The sequence below is a fragment of the Magallana gigas genome, chromosome 8, assembly GCF_963853765.1.
Source record: "Magallana gigas chromosome 8, xbMagGiga1.1, whole genome shotgun sequence".
NCBI classification, from domain to species: Eukaryota; Metazoa; Mollusca; class Bivalvia; order Ostreida; family Ostreidae; genus Magallana; species Magallana gigas.
Window position 1 is genome coordinate 32,996,389 of NC_088860.1, and position 27,084 is coordinate 33,023,472.

The 27,084-nt window shown below is 33.8% G+C and overlaps 2 protein-coding genes and 1 long non-coding RNA gene across 3 annotated transcripts; 2 read left to right on the forward strand and 1 right to left on the reverse strand.

Moving 5' to 3' along the window:
- The first annotated feature begins 403 nt into the window (after positions 1 to 403).
- LOC105329925 (cytochrome P450 2B4) lies at positions 404 to 11,435 on the forward strand. The gene is made up of 8 exons (XM_011431418.4): positions 404 to 1,196; positions 6,826 to 7,054; positions 7,388 to 7,499; positions 7,895 to 8,057; positions 8,393 to 8,529; positions 9,124 to 9,220; positions 9,314 to 9,523; positions 9,975 to 11,435. Exons 1-8 carry the CDS (start codon positions 791 to 793, stop codon positions 10,151 to 10,153), a joined length of 1,533 nt encoding a protein of 510 aa, XP_011429720.3. The 5' UTR covers positions 404 to 790; the 3' UTR covers positions 10,154 to 11,435.
- On the reverse strand, positions 2,321 to 5,876 carry LOC105329815 (uncharacterized). The gene is made up of 2 exons (XR_010708365.1): positions 2,570 to 5,876; positions 2,321 to 2,401 (listed from the first exon to the last, which is right to left on the reverse strand). It is a non-coding gene; the product is annotated as an uncharacterized lncRNA (long non-coding RNA).
- Positions 11,436 to 12,665: 1,230 nt separating the features above from the next.
- Positions 12,666 to 24,338, forward strand: LOC105329926 (cytochrome P450 2B19). Its single transcript, XM_011431419.4, has 8 exons — positions 12,666 to 13,172; positions 15,109 to 15,343; positions 17,353 to 17,464; positions 17,818 to 17,980; positions 19,097 to 19,233; positions 19,781 to 19,877; positions 21,205 to 21,411; positions 23,912 to 24,338. The coding sequence occupies exons 1-8, from the start codon at positions 12,797 to 12,799 to the stop codon at positions 24,091 to 24,093; spliced, it is 1,509 nt and encodes a 502-aa protein (XP_011429721.3). The 5' UTR covers positions 12,666 to 12,796; the 3' UTR covers positions 24,094 to 24,338.
- Positions 24,339 to 27,084: the final 2,746 nt, after the last annotated feature.

The following is a 27,084-nucleotide window of genomic DNA, read 5'->3' on the forward strand; positions in this document are numbered from 1 at the left end:
TTAAAAGTATGTGGTACGTACAGGATATTTCAACGTATAATTATAAAAAGGCGCCTTTCTAAAGGAAAAAGGAATATGGATTGGATTTAAACTTGTTAGTTTACTATTCACCGATGCAGAAAATTCTTGCACACTACATACGCTTATCAGCCTTCGTTAGCTTATCACGCAATGAAAGAAGGAAATTATTTATTGTACTATATCCGTGAAACCACTTAATCTTGTCAAATTGCTTGTGTTTATCGAAAAATTAATAAGATAACGCGGTGTGACGACCGACTCATTTCTTATACACAATCCCTATACGTCTGTAGCGATTACACAGTTAACGACTTGGCGTCCCTGTTTGCGACCCCTCGCCGTCGAGTCAGTATATAGGTCTCTCGTTTATTTTATATGCATCAGTTAAGTTCAGGCGATATACTATAGTCAACAATTTTAATGCAATAATAGATGTTATTAAATCTTTTAATGAGCGTAATATGATATAAATATTATCCGCTCGCCGATTCAATCGATCATCTCGCATCACCCTCGGGGATTGTGCTCCCAGTTTTTGCCCTTGGAGTCGTCGTGTTTACCTATATAATTCCTGTTCAGGTGTGATGTCAAATTCTAACCCTACCAGTGTTATGGTTTAATTTCCACGCGGTTTTAATTCACCGTTCCACTTTCTGCACTTGGCCTTTCGTGAGTTAACCCTAACAGGGAGATGGCTATATAAGAGAGGACCGAGCAGACGACAGGTTAAACTCCTTGCGGAAACAGACCAACGAAGAAAGCGCGCGCTATGTTCCTTGGATCTATGATGGACGCTGCACAATGGGTGAAATTATCCTCGGTGTCGGCGATGAGTTTCGTCGACTTGACGACAGTTCTGGTTTTTATTGTCGTGTTTTTGAGTCTTCTTTTTCTGAATTGGACACCATCAACAGACATTCCTGGACCGTTTGCTTTACCTGTTGTAGGAAATTTGATTCAGTTCATCAGAATGGGTAGAAAGAGACACATAAAGCTCATGTCTCTGCACAAGAAGTATGGGGACGTATTCCGTATGTATATTGGACCTTATTTGGTGGTATTTATTTGCGGGTATGAGAATATTCATGATGCATTTGTGAAGCATGCGGCTCAGTTTACAAACAGACCTAGCTGGCTTCGTGATATCGAACGGAGGATAAAACGCAACGGGCATGGTAAGTTGAATGTAGTTATTAAACCTTATACCTTTGTCATTAGAAAGTAAAATTTTAATATTGATATGGTAATGTATAAAATAACATTAGACAAGTATTTTAGCTAATTTGCTAGTGTTAGGTATATGTCATTCCTCCTAATTCTGGCTGGTAGCCGGAGTTCTTGATTTGCATGCCAAAGGTCTCGGGTTCAAACCCAAGCAGTAGAAATATTTGTCCCTGTACTTCACGTTAAATCTAACATAATCACTGAATTGCTGTTTTACAAAGATAAGTCAAAAGCCGCTGTATTTTTAATAATGGCTCTAATTTGTCCAGAAATTAAAAGAACATCCCTACCCTTCAAAATCACCACCAAAAGAATCCTCAACAAAATTAACATAAACACGTATACTTTGTATTTCAAACATGATTAAGAGACAATGTCAGTAAGCATTGAGCTTCGCGTGGGAAGTGAACATTTTAAAAATTAATAAAAACAATACTAAGTCATAACAGAAGTAAATAACATATTTTTAACAAAGCTCAATGGACAAGAAATATTTGTTTATTAAGATATAGATGGTCCGTTTCACTTGACCTATATTCTGCCCTTTTTGCCCTAGAATAGGTGACATTGTCCAGTTAAACTTGATACCGGTCTTGTGTACTTAAAAGATTACACGGAAGTAGTTAAGACCATTCATATTCAATCGATTTATTTTAACTGTAAATTCTTTAACTTTAAAGAATGCAAACTCCTATAAACTACAAAAGCTAAAGAGCACAACAAGCTTATTTATACTAATAACTTAGAGTATCTACAAATAGATTAATATGTTTATCGATACCACTCTGCTACCGCTGGTCTCCTAACAGGAATTTTCAGTCCTGCAGAAAACTATAATCTTAACTGTCTTAGTGCCTTGGATTTGGACAATTACTTATTATCAAAACCGATTTGGTCTGACTTTTCCGATAGCGTCACCATCAGTTTTGACAGCTGCATCGGGTATAAACAAGACCCGCCCCTTAACCACAAACTTTCTTATTGGTCGATTCAGCTTACCGCTGATTGGCTGCTTGAGGATACCTAATTATGCACGGACAGAGCAAATTTACCAGGCAAAGAAACAAAACACAGCAACTGTAAATGTATATTTAATCGTGCATCGCTGTTTTAAACATGAAACGTCAACGCCTCTTCTTTGGCGGTACAGATTCTTCTGAAATAAAAAAGACCAAGAATTGTCAGATTTTGGTATTTTACGCTAGTGTATGAAAGTACTTCTTTCTAATTCTATCAGCAATTGTCGTACGGCACATCTTGTAAACAATGAAAGTTTTCTTAAATTACTTTGTTTATAATATAAATTTTTGAAGTATTTACTCACCCCAGAAGCATGATCCTCTGGGACTTGGAGGCCTTCCTAGTGCGGCTGTTGGAAATCTAACAGAATTTGCCTCCAAGATAGGCCGAGCAGGGTTTCCTAACCTAGCGATGGGGCGTCCGCTGTCGAAATTTCTTATGATCATTGGAAAAGTTTTGGCAACCAATTCGATATTTTCCGGAACTTTGCCTTGAAAATATTTTTCAATTTTCGCCGTGTCGATGTTAACAAGGCCCGATCTTGGTACATAGTTTCCATTCGCTGTCTTCAGTAGATATTTTTCTTTATCACTATTTATCTAATGTCCTCTTATCTTCTGGCTAAAAGAATTTTTGACCGAATCAACTGCTTTCTGCTTCATCTCTAAATCCAACGTTTTCTCTCTCAAATTTTTCTCTAGTCGTTTTAGATGATCATTCGCACCTTCTAGGATAGATTTCTCTTCTGGATGCTTACTTACATCCCCACACTGCTGGCTTGTCACGCATTTTTCAATATGGCACTGTCGCGCGGTATGGTCAAGACGCAAGTGACAATTTCCACATTGTTTTCCATTGCCAATATTTCGAGCGGGGGCCCTACAATATTTTTCCTGTATGCTCAGCACATACTCCCTCGCACTCTCAACTTCTGTCTGAAGTTCTTTCATGTCGTCATGCAACTCGTTTATCGATTGTTCGATTGGTGATCGATAAGTAAATAGATCGAGAACTTCATCCCCACATGTACCACTTCCCGGATTAGTAACTGTAGGTGTCTGCGACTGAAAATCCAACTCCTTGCGAGCTGGCGTTTCTCCGGATCGCGGAATACTAATAATAGGCGACTGGAAATGTCCCGGGGAAGTTCCTTCGGATACTTTTATATTAACAACGGGAACTTCATCTGAACTTGATGTGCGAACGGTCCTGAGAAATTTTGAGAAATTGGCTTGAGAAAGGTCGACATAATCCCCTTCTTTGTCCTTGTATGACATTCGCAGAGTCGGCATCCGGCTGATGTATTTAATCTGAGACTGTATGACAGCTTCCAGTCCGATGTATCCAAGGGACATCAGCTCAGTAAATTCTATAGAAATGGGCGAGACGCGATTTTCATTATAATACAAATAATGAATCTTCAAATCGATCTCATCACTTGCATTCGGCACAGCTTTCGAGAGCGCCATATTTTTTACAAATAGTGGCCGAATGATTGCTAAAATCTCGTGCGCAATCTGATTGACCAACCAAATTACAAGAAAGTTCCCGCTATGTTGTAGAAATTCCATAAACAAAAGTTGACCTTTAACCTTTATTGCAACTTGCAAGAGAAAGAGGGAGAGGTGAGAAATTTTTCATTAGCACACCTTAGATATTTATATTTGATAACGACGATAATTAAACCCATGGCACATGATCATCTGTAAGATTCCCGGCATCTTTTTGCTTGTCATTAAGTTTATTATTATTAAAAAAAAGGCGGTTTTTGGATGCATCTTGACAGCCTTTTATTACATGATGTCACGATGGCAATGATAAATCCTATATTACAGGCACGTAGTATCGTTTTTTAAAAGGTGGGGGGGGGGGGGCAGACTCATCTAAATACTCTTGACAAGCCAAAAAACCCTAATCCTAATGAATTGTTTATATTTTTAGCATCATCCGAGAAAAGATGTTTTCTGTCAGTTTTATATAAATATAATACAATTTGGCAGACGAGGATCTTGAAATTTTCAAAGGGATGTTTACCCCAATTTCCATACAACACACCCTTTCAAAAGAACTTTAAAAAACTCACACACAAAATGTAGAAATACCAAAGCATTTACTGAATTTTCACTATATTTGCAAAATTGCATACACGGGATTTGGGGGACCCGTGGGGACGGGGGTGGGTGGAATGCCGGAGAGAGGACGTGCCACTTCTCTTAACACTGATATGAGTATAAAACATTATGTATTTTAAAGCACGGCATTATAGATGGATATAATTCAACTACATGTTTTGTATACATGCAGATGTTGACGATTACATTTTCTTACGAATTCCCCTTTCATCAACTGTATATTCCTATTAATTTATAACATTTGATTTTTAAGGCATGCTATCAGTCAACAAAAGAAATATTGCAGGAAGGGCGTATGAGAAGGGAATTCCAACGGGGATTGACTATCGGAGAAGTATAATAGACTATATGGAAAGCAATGGGGCGCGGCTTGGAGAATACTCTCTACCCCGAGGTTTGCGAAAAACTGCATCTCAAAAGTTCAAAGTATGTCCTGCCACAATTACTACATTTTGGACTCAGTATTGTAATGAAGGGTGCGTAAAAGTACCTGTTCAAACTAATCGAGGAAGAAAAAAGAAATTGTTGGAAGAAGATGTAGAGTACGTCCGTTTTTTGAAGCATGTTAGACCATCAATGCCCTTGACAACTGTTAGAGACGAACTGTTGAAGAATTCAAATTCAATAGAAACCTTGGGGTTAAGTACCATTTCTAGAACACTGAAAGAGGACTTGAACATGACCTATAAACGAATATCAAAAATCAATAAAAACCGATTCACCCCACAGAATATGAATTATACGCAGCATTATATCAATCATATCAATCAGAAAGATCCATTCACTTTAAAATTCATGGATGAAATGGGAATTAAACTTGCAGATGGACAAAATAATTACGGTCATTCAGTTAAGGGCCTTCCATGTATAGAATTAACTCGATACAATCCTCATGCGAATGTCACTGTAAACGCAATAGTTGGAATGAGTGGGGTTAAATACGTAAAGATATTTGATGGACCTTCAAATGGCACTGAATATGTTCAGTTCATTGCAGAAGCCACACAAAGCTTTACAGACGAGGGTGAACCTGTTTTCCACCCAGGGGATGTCTTGATAGCTGACAACGCAGCAATTCACCATAACAGAGCAGAGAGGGAGCTTCGCAACTTTTTGCCAACAGTGGGTGTCGAATATTTCTTTCTACCAACATATTCTCCTGATCTCAATCCCGTCGAAGCAGTGTTTCGTAAAATAAAGAACATTTTGAAAGGGGATAAATACATCACACTTTTGCATGCTGACCTAAAAGTCGCAGTTTACGAGGCCTTTAAGGAGATAACATCAGCTGACACTTTGTCGTTTTTCAAAAATACGGAGTATATCAACTATTAATTAAATAAAAACCAATACTGTCTTGCTTTTGTCTTTTTATCTCTCTTTTTCAAATGTAAAAAAATAAATAATCCGTGCTGTAGAAAAGAAGAAGCTTCGTTAAAAAGTGGGTACCTTGGGAGGAAAAATAGCAGTATTGCATGTATACCCCCCCCCCCCCGCAAGAGATACACAATACAAGTACCTACTTTTTAACATTTTTTTAAATAAACTTTAGAGTTGCCTCAAGACTACATGGAAATAAATAGTTAAAAAACGACACCCCCCCCCCCAAAAAAAAACAACAAACAAAACGCGTCAATTTGATAAGCTATAATACACTACGAGGGTTAATAAAAAAAATACGAATAATATTGCATTTGCGACTTTTGTACTTCATCATGAGAACCTCTTCCGAATGCACATAAATGCAGCTTTACAATACATTTGACTAATTCATGTGTATCATACGGTATTTCCTCGTTTCTTTAACTCCCGAATTATTAAAGTGTGTTTGCGAGATCTCGTGCTCTGGCATTACGTTTACTAAGCATTTAAAAGTAACTCCGCCTAAGAAAACGAGTTGACCAATCAGACAGTTTTAACACCGGCGGCGTGTATTGTTTATGTTTGACGTAGCTGTCAAAACTGATGGTGACGCTATCGGAAAAGTTAAACCAAATCGGTTTTGATAATATTATTCAATCCAAATGTCATTGTAAAACTTTATAGTTTAGATAAATACAGAATCTAATCAACAATCTAATTTTTATGAAAGACAGACAGAATAGAGTTATTTATGTTTTTTCACAGCTCCTCAACTTTTCTCTTGAAATAGGATATTTTGATTATTTATTTCTTGAAACGAATATCTAAATTAATATTTTTTGCATCAAGATTCTCAATGTTACATGTAGATCTTTTTTTTTTTTTTAAATATCATGTTTGATCGATTTTTTGACACCCTCCCCCCCCCCCACCTTTTTCTCAACACATTAACGTCCATCCACCTCACAAAAAATGTTCACAACCACTGAATGTCTATCAACTTTGTATATCTTTTAACTTTTGTCTGTATCGCTTTCATATTTCTGTCGTTTTAACATGTCAATAGGTCTTGTTTGGGCAAATGGAGAGCATTGGAAGAAGGTCCGTCGGTTTGCCCTGCATAGTTTGAGGGATTTGGGTGTCGGCAAGAAATCGATCGAAGAAGTCATTCAGGACGAAGCCAAGACGCTGACCAATATATTTGCCTCTAAAGAAAATCAGCCAATCACCGACGTCAAACGAATGATGACGACATCCATTAGTAACGTCATACATCACGTGGTGTTTGGTTTTAGGTGTGTTTGTAAAGTCATGCAATTAGAATCAAAATCAATCAATTTACAATTATTTACAATGTACCTGTTTTTGAGGTTCTGACTAAAGTTTTGCTTTTTAATTAAAATGAAAGTGCATGTACATATTTCCATACAAAGTCACAAGTAATTTAAAAACAATTATATAGGTCTGCAAAATGGACAGTGATTTTGATTTTCTAGGTAAAAATATATAATATACAACGATTTAGAAATGGAATGATATCATCACTTGATAAAGATGCTTTAAATTAAGTTAATCACAGGACTTTAATTTGTCTCAGATTAATGAGAACGGTACCTTTTGTATACTAGGTATTCACACACGGATGAGAAGTTCCAAAGCCTGATAGAGGCACTGGATACGGTATTCAAAGGACCAGGGCCAATAATAGCTTCACTGCCCGGATTTTGTCAAATAGGAATGGTATGTAGATGAAACATAACATTCAGAGTAACATGTACGATATTTCATAACTTTCTTCTTGTCCATTTTGCCTCCTTCCCTTTGATAAAAATGAAACATACGAAGCACATTATAGAAAGAAATATCATAACTTTCTTCTTGTCCATTTTGCCTCCTTCCCTTTGATAAAAATGAAACATACAAAGCACATTGTAGAAAGAAATATAAGAAAAATCGAATAAGAAAAATAGGTTATTTACTAAGTCATAATGAAATTCAATATACATGTATATCATAAAATGGAGAACTATGAAAATAGTAATTAATACTAGTAAGTCTTACTTAGAAAAAATTGAGGACAAAACAATGGAAATGTATGAATTACAATAACTATTTTTTTTATTTCGACCCTCAAGGGAAGCGGGGTTAGCCAAAGAATGAAAGCACAACAAGTATTGCTAGAATACACAAAATCTCAAATAGCAGAGCATGAGAAAACATTTGATGAAAACAACTTGAGAGACTTCATCGACGTCTACATTCAAGCCGAAAAACAAGATGGCGAATCCAAAGGAAAAGGTTTGTTGCTAAAACACTGAAAGCATGATTTACTTCAAATAGTATAATTGATAAATAATTAATATTTCTAAAAATTATGGTAATAAGTCTAAAAAATAATAATATTCCGTTCATGGGACTTTCTTGCAACTGCCTTTTTTTATATAAAAAAAGAGGAATTAATAATAATATAATGACAATACCAACTTTCATTTTCATTTGCAATGCTTTGCTAGAAATGCTATTATGATATCTTAACACGTGGATACATCGTTACCTTAATTAACGCAAATTGTATTGAAAGTATTTAAAAAGCGAATGAATAATTACATACAAAAGTAATCCTTGTGTTTCAGTAAACCAATTGTTCCGAATTATTATGGAGCTTTTTGCGGCGGGAACAGAAACAACCGGAACATCTCTAGACTGGGCCTTCCTCTATATGATTATCAACCCTAAAATCCAACAAAAATGTTATGAAGAAATAAAACAGGTAATTCATATATGAAGAGCTTGGTTTGATTTTATAAACTGCATATCAGATATTTTAACTTGTAATACTGGTATCTTGGGGAAGAAGATTATCTTAAATTTCTTATTTTAAATTCACATTTTTAAATAAATCACACCAGCTGCTTGTAAAATTGCTCAAAATTAGGTACATTGTACAAGTGTAACATGAAATTACTCAAACAACAATTTCAAAGTGCAGGAAAATTAATTCAATTTGATTCGAGAAATCACACCTTCTATATATAACCTCTACACAGTAAATTCAACTTTTGGTTTGGGTAGGAACAATTTCTTTACATTCTTCATGTTCTATTTCTATGAAAGCTAAAATATTCCGATTTTAACACCCTGATAATTTTACTGTAGACTTTTTTTTCTCAGTCAATATGCCCAAAAACTCTACCAAAAATAGCTCATAACATACAACTCTCGGGTATTTTTTTAACAAAAATATACACTCATTTTAAGAATGGAACTACATGAACTTTTTATGTCAGTATAATGGAACCATTCGCCAAAAAGTTGAATGGTCAATTATTTGGAAGGTGCTTTGATATTAAAGTTTATATTTTAGGTTGTCGGCGTTGATAGGGAGGTTCGTTACTCAGATAAACCAAGTCTACCTTACGTAGAGGCCACACTTTTAGAAGTACTCAGAATAGCAAATATAGGTAAATAAAACTACATGAAATTAACTCAATTTGGCCCTCGCCATTGCCAAAAAAATATATGGTTTAAGAACTTTGATTCCATTTTTTTGACAGCTTCTTCATCTGTACCACACACGGCAACGGAAGATGTCGACATAGCAGGTCATCGAATTCCCAAAGACTCCATCGTGTTGGGTTTTCTCTCCACGTCGCATTTAGATGCCAAAAATTTCTGCCAGCCACACGAATTCCGTCCGGAGAGATTTATTGATGATGTTACAGGGAAAGTTTGCAAGAAAGACCAACTCATTCCTTTCTCAACAGGTAAGCACTTTACTTGCTGATAAATAAATATTGCCGGAAATCCACGGACAGGCTAGCATAGTACGCTAACTGACCGTGGACCAACACATTACATTTTTCTCGTTTTCATGAATATTAATTATTCTCAATTCACCACTGAGCGAGAAAGCAAACTCTTTAGATTTTGGAGGTACAAAGATCTCGATCAAGTTACGAAAACATATATTTCTTGATATATTTGATTTGGAAGCATTGGCGTACATGTAATTTTCACCACAAAACGAGCAGAACTTTTTCATTAGAACGAGAAAAGTTTAGTGAGTTTTGCCACGGCCAATAAGCCTATGCAAAACTGGCCGTTGGTTTCCGACGATATTATTTCGAGAGGCTATTTATTTACATCGTTTTTACCCCCCAAAAAATCCAAATTCAAACATACCGTTATTTAACAGTCATTTTTTTCTCCTTTTAGGACCAAGGATATGTCCCGGGGAATCCTTAGCTAAGACTGAAATGTTTCTAGTTTTCTCAAACCTCGTCCAAAAGTTCCGTTTCTGTAAAGTGTCGGAGACTGATGAATTTGATCTGGAAGGATTAACAGGCATAACAACATTTGCATGCCCATATAGATTAAAAGTTGAAATCCGTTAACATACATGTAATTCATTACGCCACAACACGATATACTAGTATATTGAGTGCCTTTGTATAAATTGTTATGTGCTGTTGGAAACAATGTTTAAAGTACCTGTGCTATTAATGGCTGTCACATTGATATTAATGATGTTATGATATTATAATACATTTGTAATTAATAATGATAAGTATGGTAAGGACCTAGTAAGTTGTAAGAACTTGCATTCGAACCATTGCTTTGTTTATAATCATGGTTCTGCATGTCCATTATAAAGTCATACATGCTGTAACCAACCATTTATGACATGTTATTTTACGTTTTGTACTTGACTTTATTGTTTTTTAAAGAATGTTTTTGCTTATTTGGTGCACATGTTTTATTGTTTCAATATAAAATTATGACTGTCATATGTGCTTTCTTTATGGTTCCTGGGTTCTATGTTACGACATAATGGTTTGGATTTCGTGCCGACCACGTGGTCTTCAGGATCTGTTATTAAAAAAGTATAAAATTACATCACTTTTTATTTGCATGTTGTGTGTTAAAAGATTAAAAAAATAAACTTACATTGAACATTTAAATCTATTTGCATACATTATTCCCCGGCGTGTCTCCGTTTTGAATGAAATTATATTACAGACGGTCATAAAAAAAAGCTTACACTACTACTGAAAATGTGCCTCGGTCATTGATCTCCATAGATAATCACTAAAAAGAAGACTGCTGAAATGGAGCTTGTGATTTGTATATTAAATACGAATACACGTCGACGAGTTTCACCTATTGACTTAGGGCTGGGTATTGGGAGGAAATTTTGTTTTGCGATATACATGTATTGCGATATTTTTAAGGTATTCAATGTATAAAGAAGGGATATTGATCAATTTTGAATCATTTTAAAGTAGTAAAATATGTATTGCTATAGATTACAATGCAAGTGAAATAAACTAAATTCACATGACTAACAACATATTAGAAGCCGGCCATTTTGCACCCTGAACATTTTTAAAGAGTTATCTTCCCTTGATAAAAAACAGAAAATTTTAATTTCGTCAAGATATCTGCGGTACATTATTTATTTTATTTCATATTTTAATAAAGAGAATGTTTATGCATGTTTTAACAAAGAGAATTTTACAAATTTTAAGTTAAAAAATACGTTGCCCATAGACTTCAATGCAAAATTTAAGGTGTAATTACTTGGACCATAATAAAAATTTTGAAAATTCCTTTGGTGGAGTATTTTTATTTCATAACACCTTCAAAATTATATCATGATTTAAAAAATCGGACCATTCATTTATTTGGTACAAAATGTGGTCGTTATACAATGAATACCTTAAAATGTATAATTGCAATATATATTGCAAAATTTTTTAACCAAAATTTGAATATGTTAATGTACTGAAATGATTTAGATTTATATACATAATTAGTTTGCACTGTAGGTCTATATAAAAGATAAGACTGAGACGTTGTTGTTGTCAATTTATAAAATGTTGAAATAAAAAAAAACTTTAAAATGATCTGGTGGAAAAAAATTAAACGTGCATCAATTAATGAATTTACGGTTACTGTATCAAATAGAATTTTTTATATGTGTTTTTTTTTAAAATCACAGATGTCCTACGAACCCGGTTTAACGCAAAAGAATGTTTTTGCTAGCGCTCTCGAGCGCTAGCAACTCCGTTAGTCTTTTTCACTGGAATACGCATGCTCGACTCCATAGTAGGGGATTCTGGGAATACTGTACTACTGTAGATAAACTGTACCATTTGAATTTCGTTTTATCATTTTCACATGAAGTTTTGTGTTTTACTGTAAATGTCAAAAAGTAATAGTACCTTAGGTCTTATAATGCAAAGTTATTTTCAATATAATAATAAATAGCTAGCTTTATCTTAAATTTCTTCAATTCTGTAATTAGACCTCTAATTTCTATCTTGTAACCAGCTATTTTCTAGAAATATTTCCAAAGATTTTGGTTTAAAAAAATGAATATTTTCTCCAATCTCTATACATTGCAATTAACTCTTTTTCAAACTAAGAGTGATATATTTTGAATAAAAAGACCCAAACAGTCTCTGATTTTTTACAACAAAAAACTGTAAACGCTCTATAATATCGTGCTGAAAAAAATCCTTTAAAATTTTCTTTGTTCATTTCTAATTTGAACTTATTTTGTGAGTGACGAACACACGGCAAGCAAACGGTGCACGCACTTAGAGCGCACGCTGAGCCCGCGGTAAGCAAACGCAGCATTTTAGAAAGTTGAACTAAATAATTATATAAGTACTAATAATACTTCTATAATGGGTGTAATATCAGACTGATGCAAATCTCAGCTACATTAGTGTGTCAAATGTAAAAGTTTAGAGTGCACGATTTAGAACGGCACAGAGAAAATGTGCATGCGCATAAAATAGATAATAATTATTATATAGTTTCATATTTAAACTAATGTACTGTGAACCGTGATAAGGGTTATATAACTCCCCTTTTTTGTCCTTATTAGGATAAACCTTCTTGGGTCACAAAAATATAGGTCGTCTGAGCAATAAGCAGGTTGCGCGTTTCTCTAACGTTAGGTAGATCAGCTGACACTTGAACAGACAGAAATAATTCCGTGTCAGAATCACTGAAAATATTGTTGGAAAATGCTGCCGTTATTGTCGAAGATGTGCGCTTTTTTCGTCTCAAATATTGATCTTACTACTTTCCTTGTGTTTACGGTGGTGTTTCTATTCGTCCTATGTGTGATTTCAACCCCAAGATCAGATATACCCGGTCCATTCGCCCTGCCATTTTTTGGAAATTTATATTTCCTGGCTCGCATTGGCAACCGACGATACAGGGAAACTCTACGTTTACAAAAACAATATGGAGATATATTCCGACTTTACATTGGGAAACAAATGATGGTTACAATATGTGGCTACGAAAATATCCATGACGCTTTTGTGAAGCATGCGGCGGTGCTGAGCAACCGCCCAGAAGGATTATTTAAATCACAGACTAAGTATGGAAACTTAGGTAAAGCCTAATTATAATATTATATTTTTGAGTGCTTGAATCGTTGTTATTTCGTTTAATTATTTGTAAACTTCGTGTTTTATAATAATCATAGTGCTTTGAATTTCGAATAATTACTTTAGAAAATACTACTATGGTTCTTATTCGATGGAGATAGAACTTAAAAACCATACCGTAAATGGTATAAAAATTGACCAAAAGCAGTGATATTGTTATTATATTAGAATTCATAATTTAAAGCTGCTTGGTCCGATTTTATATCAAATTTTATGCACGCTTTTAAACGATGGCTATGCTAAGTATATGTATAATAATAGACATTGCAGTAGTTTTACCCTTCAATTATGCCAACTTTCAATGAAGAAAAATACGTACAAAATTTGCTAACGAAACATACGACATTAAAAGGTACCTCGTTATTTCGCCTCATGTTAAATTTCACCCCTGACGACGAGACGGGTATGGTTGTATTACGACTTTGACATCGCTTTAAATAAAGGTCGAAATGATCAGACAAATTACAAATAAACATGTGTACGTTTTGTTCGCTAATATTTCAAAGTCTGCCTTCTTTACAATCGATGCATAGCATGCGGGTTGAATATCCTCAATCATTCGGGGGACGAAACTATGCGGTTTCCTTTTCTAAACATTCCCGTGATGCATTTTGGTTTGTTTTTTCGTTTGCCCAAAGAGAAATTATTTTTATTTACTTTGAATATTTCTAACTTTGAAAGGAGACTGATTCTGCTGGTGTAAATAGGAGAAAGTCCATAACTTTATATTTACATATTACTGTGTTTTTCCATTAAATCCCGTGATGTTTAAATGCCTCTAAATGCAACAACCATTCACTGCGTATGAATTTACGAGTAATTTACATAAGTAGTTCTCAAACAGTGATTTCTATGTTATCGGTTAAAAATGTATATCATGAATGTTGTCAAAACACCATGTTTTATAATCATTCAACAAAAAAGTTGACTTTATTGTTAGAAGCAACATTTCAAGAGTTATTTATCACGGATTATATTTTTATGCTCGTCGATCTCATCTCAACTGTCTATGTGAAAACTAGTTTAAACCGGTTTTACAAAACAGCTGTTCTTGCTGTTACTTATTCACTCCCTCCGTGATCTGCACTTTATATCGATTTATTTAAGTGAACAATTGATTTCCTTAGTAAGGGAATATAAATATAAGCATTAAATGATTTATTTTTGACGTCATCGTGTCAATAACTGCCGTCAGGTGAGCAGACAAATTATCATAACGCGCTAACGCACGTTATTCAATGTGTCTGCTTACCTGACGGCAGTTATTGACACGACGACGTCAAAAATAAATCCTTCAATGATATACTAAGATAAATGATTTGTATGGGAAAAAAATTGATACTGTAATTACAAAAAAATCGGACCAAGCAGCTTTAATAGTGAATTTTACAAACGTATTTTATTTTTGTATAAGTTAATATGAAGAATCTGATGACATGAACGTCTTCATAACTTTATCACGAAACTCAGTACTGGCAAAAGAAACAAATCTGCATATAATTTGTAGGACGTGGCTATTTATTTCTTGCGTCAAAACAAGTTAAAAATGACGCGGATTTCAAGTGAAATATACGTAGATTACATAGCCTTAGCTAAAAAAAAAACAACCCCAAAACAGACAAATATTGTTGATTTCAAAGAGCAATGGTTGAGTGCATAGCAATGAAATAGACATGCCTACGTCACATTGTTGTTTCACACGACTACCTTAAGTCTAAGCTCTTGTTAAAATGGTGCTAGATTGTTACCGTAACGTCCTACTGAAAGTCCAAGACTTTATTAAAATGGTTCTAAAGAACTGCAAAGCTAAAATAAATTATTTTTAAAAATGTCCAAGGTTTTTGTCTGAATTTTAATTTCGTCGACTCTTTTGCATACAGAGCCGGGAATAATATTGTCTAATGGAGAAGTATGGAGAAAAAATCGCCGGTTTACCATACAGACAATGAGAGATTTCGGAATGGGCAAAAAGAGTTTAGAAGTGGTTATTGCAGAAGAGGCAAAATTGCTATGTGACGATATTGCAGCGTTTAACGGGAAACCTATAGAAAACATAAAGGACCTCTTATCCGTCTCTGTCAGTAATACGGTTCATAGTGTTGTGTTCGGATACAGGTAAGCTTTCTATCTCTACAGGGTTTTTTTTATAGCACCTGAACTGAAAACTAAAGTATCCATTTTCCGATCACTTAATATGCGGTTTTTAACTTTTAACATTTATATGGAATTACTGAGTCAATTTTGGCAAATTTCCTTAAACTCAAATTTGTTTCTTTAACAAATAAGGCTCCATTTCAAGGGGGTGGTATCAGAAAGTGCAAAAGTTTCATCGGTACAGGCCCCGCCGTCACCATCTTTCATCAAGTCAATAATCAGCCTCAAGTCTGAGTTTTGACCTCAAATTTATGCCTTTTCTTTTAATGAACTGAGTTGGGGACTGATTTGGGTGATTTCAAAATCTTTATGGTGACGGCGGAGCCTGAAAATTGAAAAATGGGCAAAGAAAAAAAGTTTTAACATCTTAACATTATCGTGAAAGCGAATTAAAATAAGATATTTAAATTTGGTTAAACTGGAATCAGTGTTAGTCAGTGCATAACAAAAAAGGCACCGCTAGCGGCATCAACATTGTTCATAACGAACAAAAGGCCCTAGGCCTACATTCCTTAACGGTCACCTGAGAAACGTACCTGTCGATAAATCTCATTTAAATGCATTTAATTAAGCTTCGTTCTGAAGTAAAAAAAACAACCCTGAAATATGGTTAAGACCACCCCCTCCCCTACCTCAAATTTTACAAGGACTATGAATTTTACGATTTTAGTGAAAATTTTTGTGATACATGTAAATAAGATGGCATAACCGGATGTGGATAAGAAATAATTTTACCATTATTTGTTCATTGCATTATACGGGTCAATATAAAAAGAGCATTTTAAAAATTTCATTGATATGCTATTTTTTCTTTTTCTATTATTTAACAATCAAAAAACGATCATAGTATAACAAATATAGATGATTATCTTAACAACGCCCCCCTCCCCCAAATCCCAAGGAACCAGACAGAAATTCTTCCCCAGGGAATATGAATAAAACAGAAATTGATTGACGGACTAATTTTTTTGCCACGCCCTAGGGTCATGCAAAACCCATACCCCGGAAGACATTTAAAATAACAATTTTTGTAAAAGGCGAGGTGTTCTCACTTAAAATTTTCATTTAGTATTAGCAAAAAATTAAAAAAAAAATTAAATGTCATTTACATTAACACTAAATGACCATTTTGGTCCCACTTTAGAGTCAAAACCTCTTGGCTGGGGATCATAAGATGTACAATCTTCGTGGAAAGCTTTATAAACTTTCTAAATATGCAGTCGGTTTCTAATCAATATCAGTTAATTAAAGAAAAGAAGATTTTAAAATATCATGTGTACTTACACTTTTAGACCCTTTTCGTCCCGCCACTTTCTTTGGGGGAATGTAATTTTAGTGGAGAGCTTTGAAATTCTTCTCTTCATAACTATGAATTCAGTTTCTCTGGAAAAAAAAGATTGAAAATATTTTAAATAATGGCCATACTTTGACAATTTTGGTCCTGCTTCTAGGACCACTAAGGGACAAGAGTCATCATATATTTGAAAACGGGAGCGAAAGTTGTCGAATTCATAAATAGGCATTTTAATTTCAAGGAATTTTTATTAATTGTGTTATAACTCCGGGGGTCCGAAAAAGACATAAATTCTGAAGAAAAGGGCGGTTTTTGGAGAAATTTACGTAGAAAAAAACCAAAGATGTTTTCAAAATAAAGAAAATCGTTTAATTGCTGGTTAAATGATTATATAAATGTGTAAAAGAATAATTTCGAATTACAGTCAAATGGTACCCAAACTGATTCGCACCCAAACCGACTCGTAATTAAAACAATTATTTTTTATTTTCTTAGTATAAATATTTTTTTTTCGTGGGTTCGAGTCGATCGACTAGTGAAGTCATACTCAAATATTTGGGTACAAGTGAACCACATATAATTTTGGGTACGACCTGACCATTTGATTACGAGTCGGTTTGGTTGCGAGTCAGTTTGGTTACGACTTCACTTGATTTCATAATTTCAACTGTTTAAGGTGTGAACATGACGACCAGGAGTTTTTGGCGGTAACAAAATCCATTGAAACTCTGTTCACAGTGCCAAGTTTTTTGTACCGTGCATTACCTATCTTTGTGCAACGCCTTACCGTAAGTATAAAAAGCAAGAGTTTCCCCGCAAAAAATATTTAATTGTGTGAAAGAAATGTCCGTGAACACTTAACTTATTATATTCAGTACCTTATCGATAACATTTGATGTCCCCGTCTCTCAAAGTTAATTTTTTAAATATATGTTTGGCCTTAAACTATAAGTAAAAGAAATCAATATATTTTAGATTTTTTTATTTTGGTATTTTTCTATACTTTTATACAAAGCTCTTCATCAAAAGGAGATAAATATCCAGCCCTCTTAAACAGGATGTATACGTTTTGTTTTTTTTTAAATATCGTTTTAAATGTTTCTTCCCGCCAGATTTTAATATCTAAATTTTGTGCTTTAAGGGAACTGCGGAAGGTGAAAGAGAGAAAGCCTTAGAGGATGTTATGAATTATGTTCAGAAACGAATTGCAGAACACGAACAGACCTTCGACAAAAACAATTTAAGAGATCTGGTTGACCGCTTTCTTTCAACGATACCTCCAGAGGAGGACACAAAGAAAAAGTGTAAGTAAAATAAGCAAGGATCAAATCATTGATTAAAAGGGATGGATGGTCACTGTTTAAACTGTTTTGAAGTCTGAGAGAGAGAGAGAGAGAGAGAGAGAGAGAGAGAGAGAGAGAGAGAGAGAGAGAGTATTTAACAGTGCCACGTACAGAAAATGAGAAAATTTTATCAAGACAGTATACTTTCAGTCTGTCTCTGCGTAAACACAGATGCCTGAATAACAATATATTTCAAAGTTTTAAAGTTTGCATTATTTAATGATCTAATGATTTACAAATACCGGTATGCTAATACCCCATCTTTGACACTTTATTGTAAATAGCAATTGCCATGTTTTATTGTCTTCTTTTCTCTGTTTATTCTAGTCACAATACTGTGTTATTTATCTATGTTTTATGTATGCAGTATTGTTTCTTTGATTAACAGTATTGTGGGGTTTTTTTTGTAGTTTACATTGTGGAATCTTCAATTCAATTTTTCAATTCAATTTATTATCCTTGAGCTTTACAACTCATCGGAATACAAATTATAATACATATAAAATTATATACAAATGTGCAATGTGCAGTAAGTGAGTGGACATATTAAGACAATATAATCATGTACATATCTTAAGATATGAATGAACATAAATGTATAAGTAGCTTAAACTGTAGTATTATTACAATGCTGCGCTCTCATTTTGGAAGCGCTAGATAAATATTTTCCTAAATTATTGAGTTCCTTTGTATTGTTAACACTTAAAAGTTTAGCTAGCTTAAAAACACTTGGTTTTTTGTAATAAAAACTCTTTATATATTTCTTTCGTAAATCAGCGTAAAAAGGACATATGAGTATAAAGTGGAACTCATCTTCTAAATCTTTTTTATTACAATGATTGCAAAATCTTTCATTTCTTGGCACCTTGTTGTGTCGACCTTTTTCAATATTTAAAGAGTTGAATCTTAATGTTGTATTTTGTACTTTGTTATTTATTATATTATTTAATAAATGACCATTCTTATTACTTAATCAATGTCTTGAGTTGTATTGTGTCAAACGGAGCACCATCATATCAGTTATCCTCAAATGCTATTTGCGATTGACCTGTACATGGTATTATTGTTACTTTTCAGTTTTACACATGTATCAAGTTGTCTTGGAGATGTTTGCCGCCGGTACCGATACAACTGCTACTACACTAGCATGGATGATCCTGTATATCTTAGAGAACCCAGAAATCCAGGAAAAATGTTACCAGGAAATAAAGAAAGCAAGTTATTTTTTTCTAATATTTTGATGTCCCAAAGCCGTCATGCAGGCGATTAAGCAATAATTTATGAATATATGAATTACGAGTTGAGTTATGAGTTGAGTCATTACAATGAATTAAGTTATGAGTATGAGTTATGAATTGAGTTTTGAGTATGAGTTGAGTTATAAGTATGAGTGGAGTTATGCAAGAGGACCTACTAAATAGAAAATGCTCGTTAGCTATTTTACAACTCATTCATGTATATTCATAATCAATTATAATCATATTACATGTATGTATTATTATGTATAATTATTAGTGTTTAAGGTTTAAAGATTCAATCATAAAGATTTCTTATGTTGCATTAACGTTACATGTCCTAAGTACAGAAAAAAAACCTACTGAATTGAAAAAAAAATAAATCAGTTTCACGTCGGTTTAACTCCCGGAAGTATTCTTGTACATTTTGCATTTTGTTTCTATAAAATTCTTGCATTGTCCAGATTTTGTTATTTGTATTTTGTACACGAATGTATAAAACAACAGTTATTTTTTTTTATCCTAGGTGGTTGGGCTGAACAGATGCATTCTATATTCGGACAGAAATAATTTACCATACCTGGAAGCCACTATGTTAGAATTACAAAGATGTGCAAACATTGGTAAGAAGCTTTTTTTATTGTTTGCATAATTCAGTGATAATTTCAAGAACAAACTTAAGCTACTTTGCTAATGAAACAAAAACTATCAGTAGATAAGCATGCTAGTATAGTAGAAAATAAATAATACTAAAGAATGTCCATGTTTGGGAATTGTTTTAATCAAAATATGTATAATGTTCTTCGTAATTGCACTTTCTTCGTTTTTTAGATACTTTTTAAGAAATGGTACTCTATGAATACAAACTACTAAAGTCATTAAAAAAATATTGTTGTGTTATTAAAATGGTCATGACTTGAATATTAAGATAATAACAATCGCAGCAAACTGACATGAAATAAATTTTCATCAAGAATAACGAATAATAAGTAATCATTCAAATTCATGGGGGCCAATTTTCGTGGAGTGTAGGTTTTTTTGCTTATTTGTGGGGATGTAATTTCGTGGATGCGTGGGTTTTGAGTTTAAAAAAGAAACCTAACTCAGTCTTTAAAATTTGTGTTTGTGGAGATTGTTAATTCGTGGGGTTTTGGTTACCCACGAAAATGAAGCCACCTTGAATTTAAATGATTCCACAGTATTGTTAAGGTTGACTGACAGTCAAATTGGTCAGAGTCTGGATCCAGTTTGTAAAATATTTCTTTTCACGATACTGATCACGCAAAAATGGAAATACATGTATGAGATAAGACATTAGAAATAATGTTCAAAAGTAACTATGCATCTGTTATCTATAAGAATTTTTTATAGATTATATGCTTGGTTAAAAGTCGGTTTATCTAATGATTTACTCTATCTAGGTATGCTTCTTTAAAATTTCAAAATATCTTTTATAAATGTATCGAACAAGTATAATGTTTCAACCGAAAAAGACAAGTGTGAGGAATTCATTTGGTATGCTGTAAACCAACTTATCTTTGCAATGAATTAATTTCGCGATAAACCCAGATAAATGTGTATTAACTTTCGCAGCAAATCCTTATCCAGACACATGTTGTTATTGCAACTTTTATATACAATCATGTACGCCGTGGTTCATAGCAAGAAATACTAGTATTTGCGCGAAATTTTTTCGCACCTAAATAAAAGTTGCTTTACACATTACTTCTTTTGATATAAACACAATGTGAAAAACAGTACGTACTGAATATCCATGACGTAGAATCATCAACATGCAATAATCTTAATGTAACGCAAAAAACGTTTTCGAAAACTGGCGATTTCCAAAAGTTTCTGTAAACAACTGCTAATACCCACATAACATAAAAAAATATGTGAATGTATATCATGTTTAAATCCTTTATTGATTCTTCTTTTTTTTTATTAAAGCGAGCTCCTTCATGCATTATTCGACCGAAGACGTACTAATAGGTGGCTACGTGATACCAAAAAATACCATGGTAAGCGCATTTTTGCCATCTGTTCATCTGGATCCAGAACGCTTTCCGGAGCCTATGAAAATCCGACCCGAGAGATTCTTAGACGAGAAATCAGGAAAAGTGGTTAACAGAGATATGTTGATGCCTTTCTCAATTGGTAATGAAAATATTAAATTTATGACTTTAAAAATTTTGAATTCGAAACTACTCTTACAGTATTAAAAACTCTTGTTCGTAAAGCCCCTTTCACAATTGTCGCACGAGCAGAAGCGACTGAATATTCGTGTGACCGATAAAATTAGATGTGAATCGTAAACTGTTACCGAAATAATCGCATTTGAAAAGAGTATTTGTACGAAATTCGCACGATCTAAGCGAGCGTTGTGCGATGTAAACGCATATTAAAATCTTGCGATATATTTTGCGTCTATATACGACTTTTGTACAATGAAAGCGACTGTTGAAAGATAATACGATAGGATCGCGCGAGAAACCAGGTGATCGGACGATTGAACGTGCGCCAATGCGATTGGACTTGCCATCATGCGTTCCATGGTACGAATGCTCGTACGAGTCAGAGGGGGTATATATACCGCCCATTTTCGACGCTTTAGTAGACACAGTTGAAAGCGAGAGAACATGCCGGCCAGTAAGAAACAGATATGCAGCATATATTATACATGTAATACCTCAATATGATTATTCTATTATAGCGATCGAGCGAAGCGAACTCTAAGAACCAGTGTGCGTGGGAAAAAGAACGAGCTAAACCTACAGTTCATCAAACAAAATTTTTTGTCTACGTCCCATAATGCTCTCTAATGTTTTCACCCGTGGTGCTATGCCAAAAAATGGCCGACCTTTAACTCATAATTTACGGTGTCTTAAGGTTTGAAGACACGTTTGGAGTACTGCATAATTATGCTTTGGCGAGACTCAAGAGATATGTTAGTTGCTTCCATACCTTCGTATTGAGTCGAGATACTATAAAATAGTACGTAAACAAAGACGAACAAAGTTATGGTTGACGTCACAGTGCTCTCGCGCTAAATTTCCCGCGATAAATTTAGAGGTGGATCAAACATCTGTTATGCGTGTACTAGCTATTTCAGTATAGACTGCGATACCTGTCTCATTGACATATGATTTTTTTTTTTAATATAGAGATTATTTAAATATATATACTGGCAAGAGCCATACTTTACTGTCATATCGATTCATTTTAAAGCTAATTGTGCATGCATGTACAGTAGGCAGGTAAGTATACTCTCTTCTCATTATATCGCGGGTTATATATGAGTAACGTTATATCAGTAGAGAGGAAATAAACAATAAGATATCTTGAACTAAATAAAAAGGAATAAAGAGAAAAAATAAACAGATAAAAAATGTATGTAGATATTGCATATTGTCAAACACCTACAAACAGGAACAGGACACACACACACACACACTCTCTCTCTCTCTCTCTCTCTCTCTCTCTCTCTCGGGAGAGGGGTAGGGGGTTGCGCTGTATGTATCATGACCATTAAAATTATAACATTTGCCCGGGCATATATACTTATTGTAGAGAAATATAGTCTCTCAAAAATTCTTTGACGTTCGTTGATACCTAAATAACACTAGGTTGACAATGATGCAAGGTATGTGTAGTTCCTGCTGCGCTCGCCAGAACGCTAGCACCGTAAACATATTATTTAATTGGACTAGAAAGTCGCGTGACAGGGCGATTTCATAGGAATGAAAAAGCCGATATAAGCATATGATGTAGACAAGTATGATTAAATAAAAAATATAATCGTTATGATTATATATCACAAGACCAACTTAACTATCTATAATTCGAAATTATGATAGAAAAGGGAGACAGTAACAGAGGAAATCAAACAATCACGACGTTATTGCCTTTGAAAAGTCAAACAATTTTTAGAAATCAACGTACTTTTTATAATCATATGTTGTTCGGTATAAATAAAACGTTCATTGCATTAATGTTTAAGGAATATGAAGATTTATTACCCCAGAAAAACAAATTTCCCTCGGGCGATGCCCTCGGGAAATGTGATTTTTCTTGGAGAAATAAATCTTCCTATATCCCTCACCATCATGCAATAAATGTATATTGTTGAACTGTGATCTGAAACAGAGATGCTTATACATGGTATATAAACTAATGGCAAAGCATAGCATATTACTGATAAGTCGTGCAATGATAGTGAAACGTTGCAAGATAACATGAGGCATGCTGAGCAACAGTCTCATGATCGCACAATACGCGCATAAACAACTGCGATTCATCTTGCGACCTTTAAAAATCGTGCATCACTCTTGCGAGTACACAAAACGTTGTAAAACGTTCGTACTAATGTTCGTGTGTTGCACTGCGATAATTTGGATCGCGTTCGGTCGCGTCTGAATAGTGTACATGTCCACTATTCAGAGGAGACTTTATGCGACCAGTAAAACGTATGCAACGAATGCGAGAGCCGGTGCAACGTAAGCGAGGGCTCGTGCAACGTATGCAATCCACGTGCGAGGCTAAAAAATTTCGATCGCAAAGTGTTGTAAAGTGCTCGTGCGCCAATCGTGAAAGGGGCTTTAGGCGTTCATGGTGTATGTGTTTCGTTCATTACCTTTGTTTATTTTTTGTCCTCCAGGTCCCAGAATTTGTCCAGGGGAAACGCTTGCTAAAACCGAAATGTTTACCATATTTGGCAACTTGGTTCAAAAATTCAAATTATGCAAAGTATCCCCAGACGACGTGTTGTCCTTTGAAGGGCTGACGGGGTCGATCACGTACCCAGAACCGTACAGATTGAGGGCGGAGGCCAGAAACTAATTCACCAAAAGCAAAGCTGTGAAAAAACTGAAGAAATTCAAATCCATACAACAAAATAAACCAAATTTAATATACAGACTTCATAACACCCTAACACGCATCAAGATTAAAAGAAACCCATCTAGTATAACAAAAATCCGAATTTGATATTACAAACTTCATAAAATCTCATCGTTGGATTTTGCTTGTGCATAATTTGTTTTTCTACAAAAACTATTATTGAAACTTGTATATGTTAATTGAAATCATTATCAAATGTGTTTTTGTGCAGTTTTTACAAATAATATAAAAGTTTTAAAGCTGTAGTCAGGCTTGTTGAAATTGAACTATTTATGGAAAAAAAAACCCAGCGTATTAACTAGCATATCCTTTCGCTATGCAAAATAACAAATAGGAGTATACTATATAAAATTCATTTAACTTCTGTTCAGTATCTATGTGTGAGATGAAGATTTGTATATCATATTTTTTTTATAAATATTTTATATATAAGTTTAAAAACTCAAATAAAAAAAAAAAAGGTTCCACTGGGGGTTGTTTTTTTTATTACATCATAATACTGTTAGTTAATGTATAGGAAAATGGTTTGAACATTTTGAATGTGAATTAGTATTATTTTGATAATGATAATGTAACAGTAGGCACTTTTCATATAGTGTACGGATATAAAGTTTTTCTTGAAAGTAATTTTATAAAGAAATTGATTTTGTTAGATTTTCAATTATCATAGAGATTATAAAGTTCGGACAATAGCCATTTTGTTTGTGACCATTGCTGAGGCCAGCTGGGAGTTGAGAACATTTTTGTTAGTAAAATAATTGTATTGCTACTGTATTGTATTGAATGTAAAGTTAGTTTTTTATCAGTAATTATATCAAAGTAATCATATTATCACAGATGAGAGTATATGGTGAAATTATTTACAAAGTTTAAAGGTTTCACAGCGAATTGTACTCATGATTTGAATACAGATTAATGTTTAAAAAGGGTACAGTGATATTGATTTTACATATATTTTTATACAATTATAAACATGCATATTTTGCATAGTTACATGTCATATATTATCTACCAGTACATGTAATTCTACAGTTGTATACAGTATTATATATATACAGTTTCTTTCACCCTTATTTAGGGTAGGTACACGTGTACTTGAGAAATTATTGATTATGGCATTTACATTTTGTCAGAGTATATTCTTAATCTGCAACATTGCATATTCAATATTTATCATTATTAATAGTAATTGAATTAATTGTGATGCTTAATTATTGTGAAGTTAATATTTGTATTATGTTTTGTAGGAGCGTCACCGTAATTATAATGATAACAAATTAATAAACGAAGTACATATACCATACTCGTTTGTTACATATGAATGACAAATAGAAATTAATGTAATATGCTTGTATCAGTGGCATTGGAAGCTTTGAAGCTAGACTTGTCAGAAATCTTGAAAAGTAAATTATAAGACAAAGGATAATGGTTATGCCTCCCCATCAGGTTCCATCGTCTATGTGAATAATTTCCGTTGGCCTGCATGTTACAATATTTAGAGTGATAAATATTGATTTGGGCATGGTCACATTATGTGCAGAAAATCGAACAAACATGTACACGGTCACACTATACATACAATCGGAAAAAAAGAAAGACAAGCAACTTTTACTTTACACTAAGAAACAAATGACATGATTTTATCAAATAAATTAAAAAAAAATTTTTTTAAAACAAGAATTATCTCGAAACCAATGATCCGACCACAAAATGAGACGTGAATGTTTCGGAAATAGGCTGATAGTAGGTTATCATTATGATTAGTTATTCTCCTAAATGCATGTACATGTATATGTAGGATACAGACCAAGGTCGTTCAACCATGCGACTGATGTATGAACAGGTTAACGCAAGACGGTCAATAATTTGTGCAACACGCTACTTTTCGTGAACCTAAGATTCTGTTCTATATTTTTTCACCTCATTTAATATACCAGATTGTAAAGAGTACGTTTTTTTTTTAAATCTGCACGTAGATTTGAGAACAACTGAGTAGTATATGAATTAGGTTTAAGATTAGTAGTTTCGACTTTAGGAGGCCAATTTAGATTTTATTGTTTAACAAGAGAAAAACTGTCAATGTGACAGCAAACCGGGTTTTCTTTTGTGTGAATAATATCAAATGAATCTATAATCACTTTGTTTACCCTAAATCGATGAACATACTTATCCAGAGAAATGAGGTACTACAATGTATATATGCAATAATTTAGCCAAAAAATAATTGACTTCAACAGCTAGTATTTTTTTCATAAATTATCAGAAATCAAACTCCTAGCAATATTCACACCTCTGATAGATGTACAATTGATCTGCAAAGGAACAACTCTTTATCTTAAAATCTGTAGAAGAAGTCATCCGTACAATATCCATTGATACGATACTTTGCCAAAAAATGACAAAGTTCAACAGCTGGCACATTTTTCATGAATTATTATAAATCAAGATCCTAGCAATACGCACAAATCTTATATAAATGTACAATTAATCTGCAAAAGAACAACTTCATATCTTGAAAACTGTAGAAGATATCCGTACAACTGGGGTACCCTATATGTAATATTTTGCCAAAAAATGACTAAGTTCAACAGCTGGTATTTTTTCCATATATTATCAGATATCAAACTGCTAGCAATATGCTCACTTCTGATATATTCAAAATTGATCTGCAAAAGAACAACTTCCTATCTTGAAAACTGTAGGAGGAGTAAGGGTACTCTTTGTACAGCCGCCCGCCCGCCATTTTTACCATTTCAATAACCGGATTTTTTTCCTTTGGAAAACTCGGTTAAATACTACATTGCCAAAATCTTTATTTTTTAACTATATGTGATATACAAAAAATCTTCTACTTGTATAGTTGCGAAGTTTCAATAAAATCTACCATCGATATAGGTTCTATTTTGGAAAAATACGCCTATGACGTCAGGT

Coding starts and splice junctions, on each gene's coding strand:
- LOC105329925 (XM_011431418.4), top strand. CDS start 791: ATGTTCCTTGGATCTATGATGGACGCTGCACAATGGGTGAAATTATCC. Junction 8,058..8,392: donor TGGCGAATCCAAAGGAAAAG/GTTTGTTGCTAA, acceptor CTTGTGTTTCAG/TAAACCAATTGTTCCGAATT. Junction 8,530..9,123: donor GTTATGAAGAAATAAAACAG/GTAATTCATATA, acceptor TTTATATTTTAG/GTTGTCGGCGTTGATAGGGA.
- LOC105329926 (XM_011431419.4), top strand. CDS start 12,797: ATGCTGCCGTTATTGTCGAAGATGTGCGCTTTTTTCGTCTCAAATATT. Junction 17,981..19,096: donor GGAGGACACAAAGAAAAAGT/GTAAGTAAAATA, acceptor GTTACTTTTCAG/TTTTACACATGTATCAAGTT. Junction 19,878..21,204: donor ACAAAGATGTGCAAACATTG/GTAAGAAGCTTT, acceptor TTTTTATTAAAG/CGAGCTCCTTCATGCATTAT.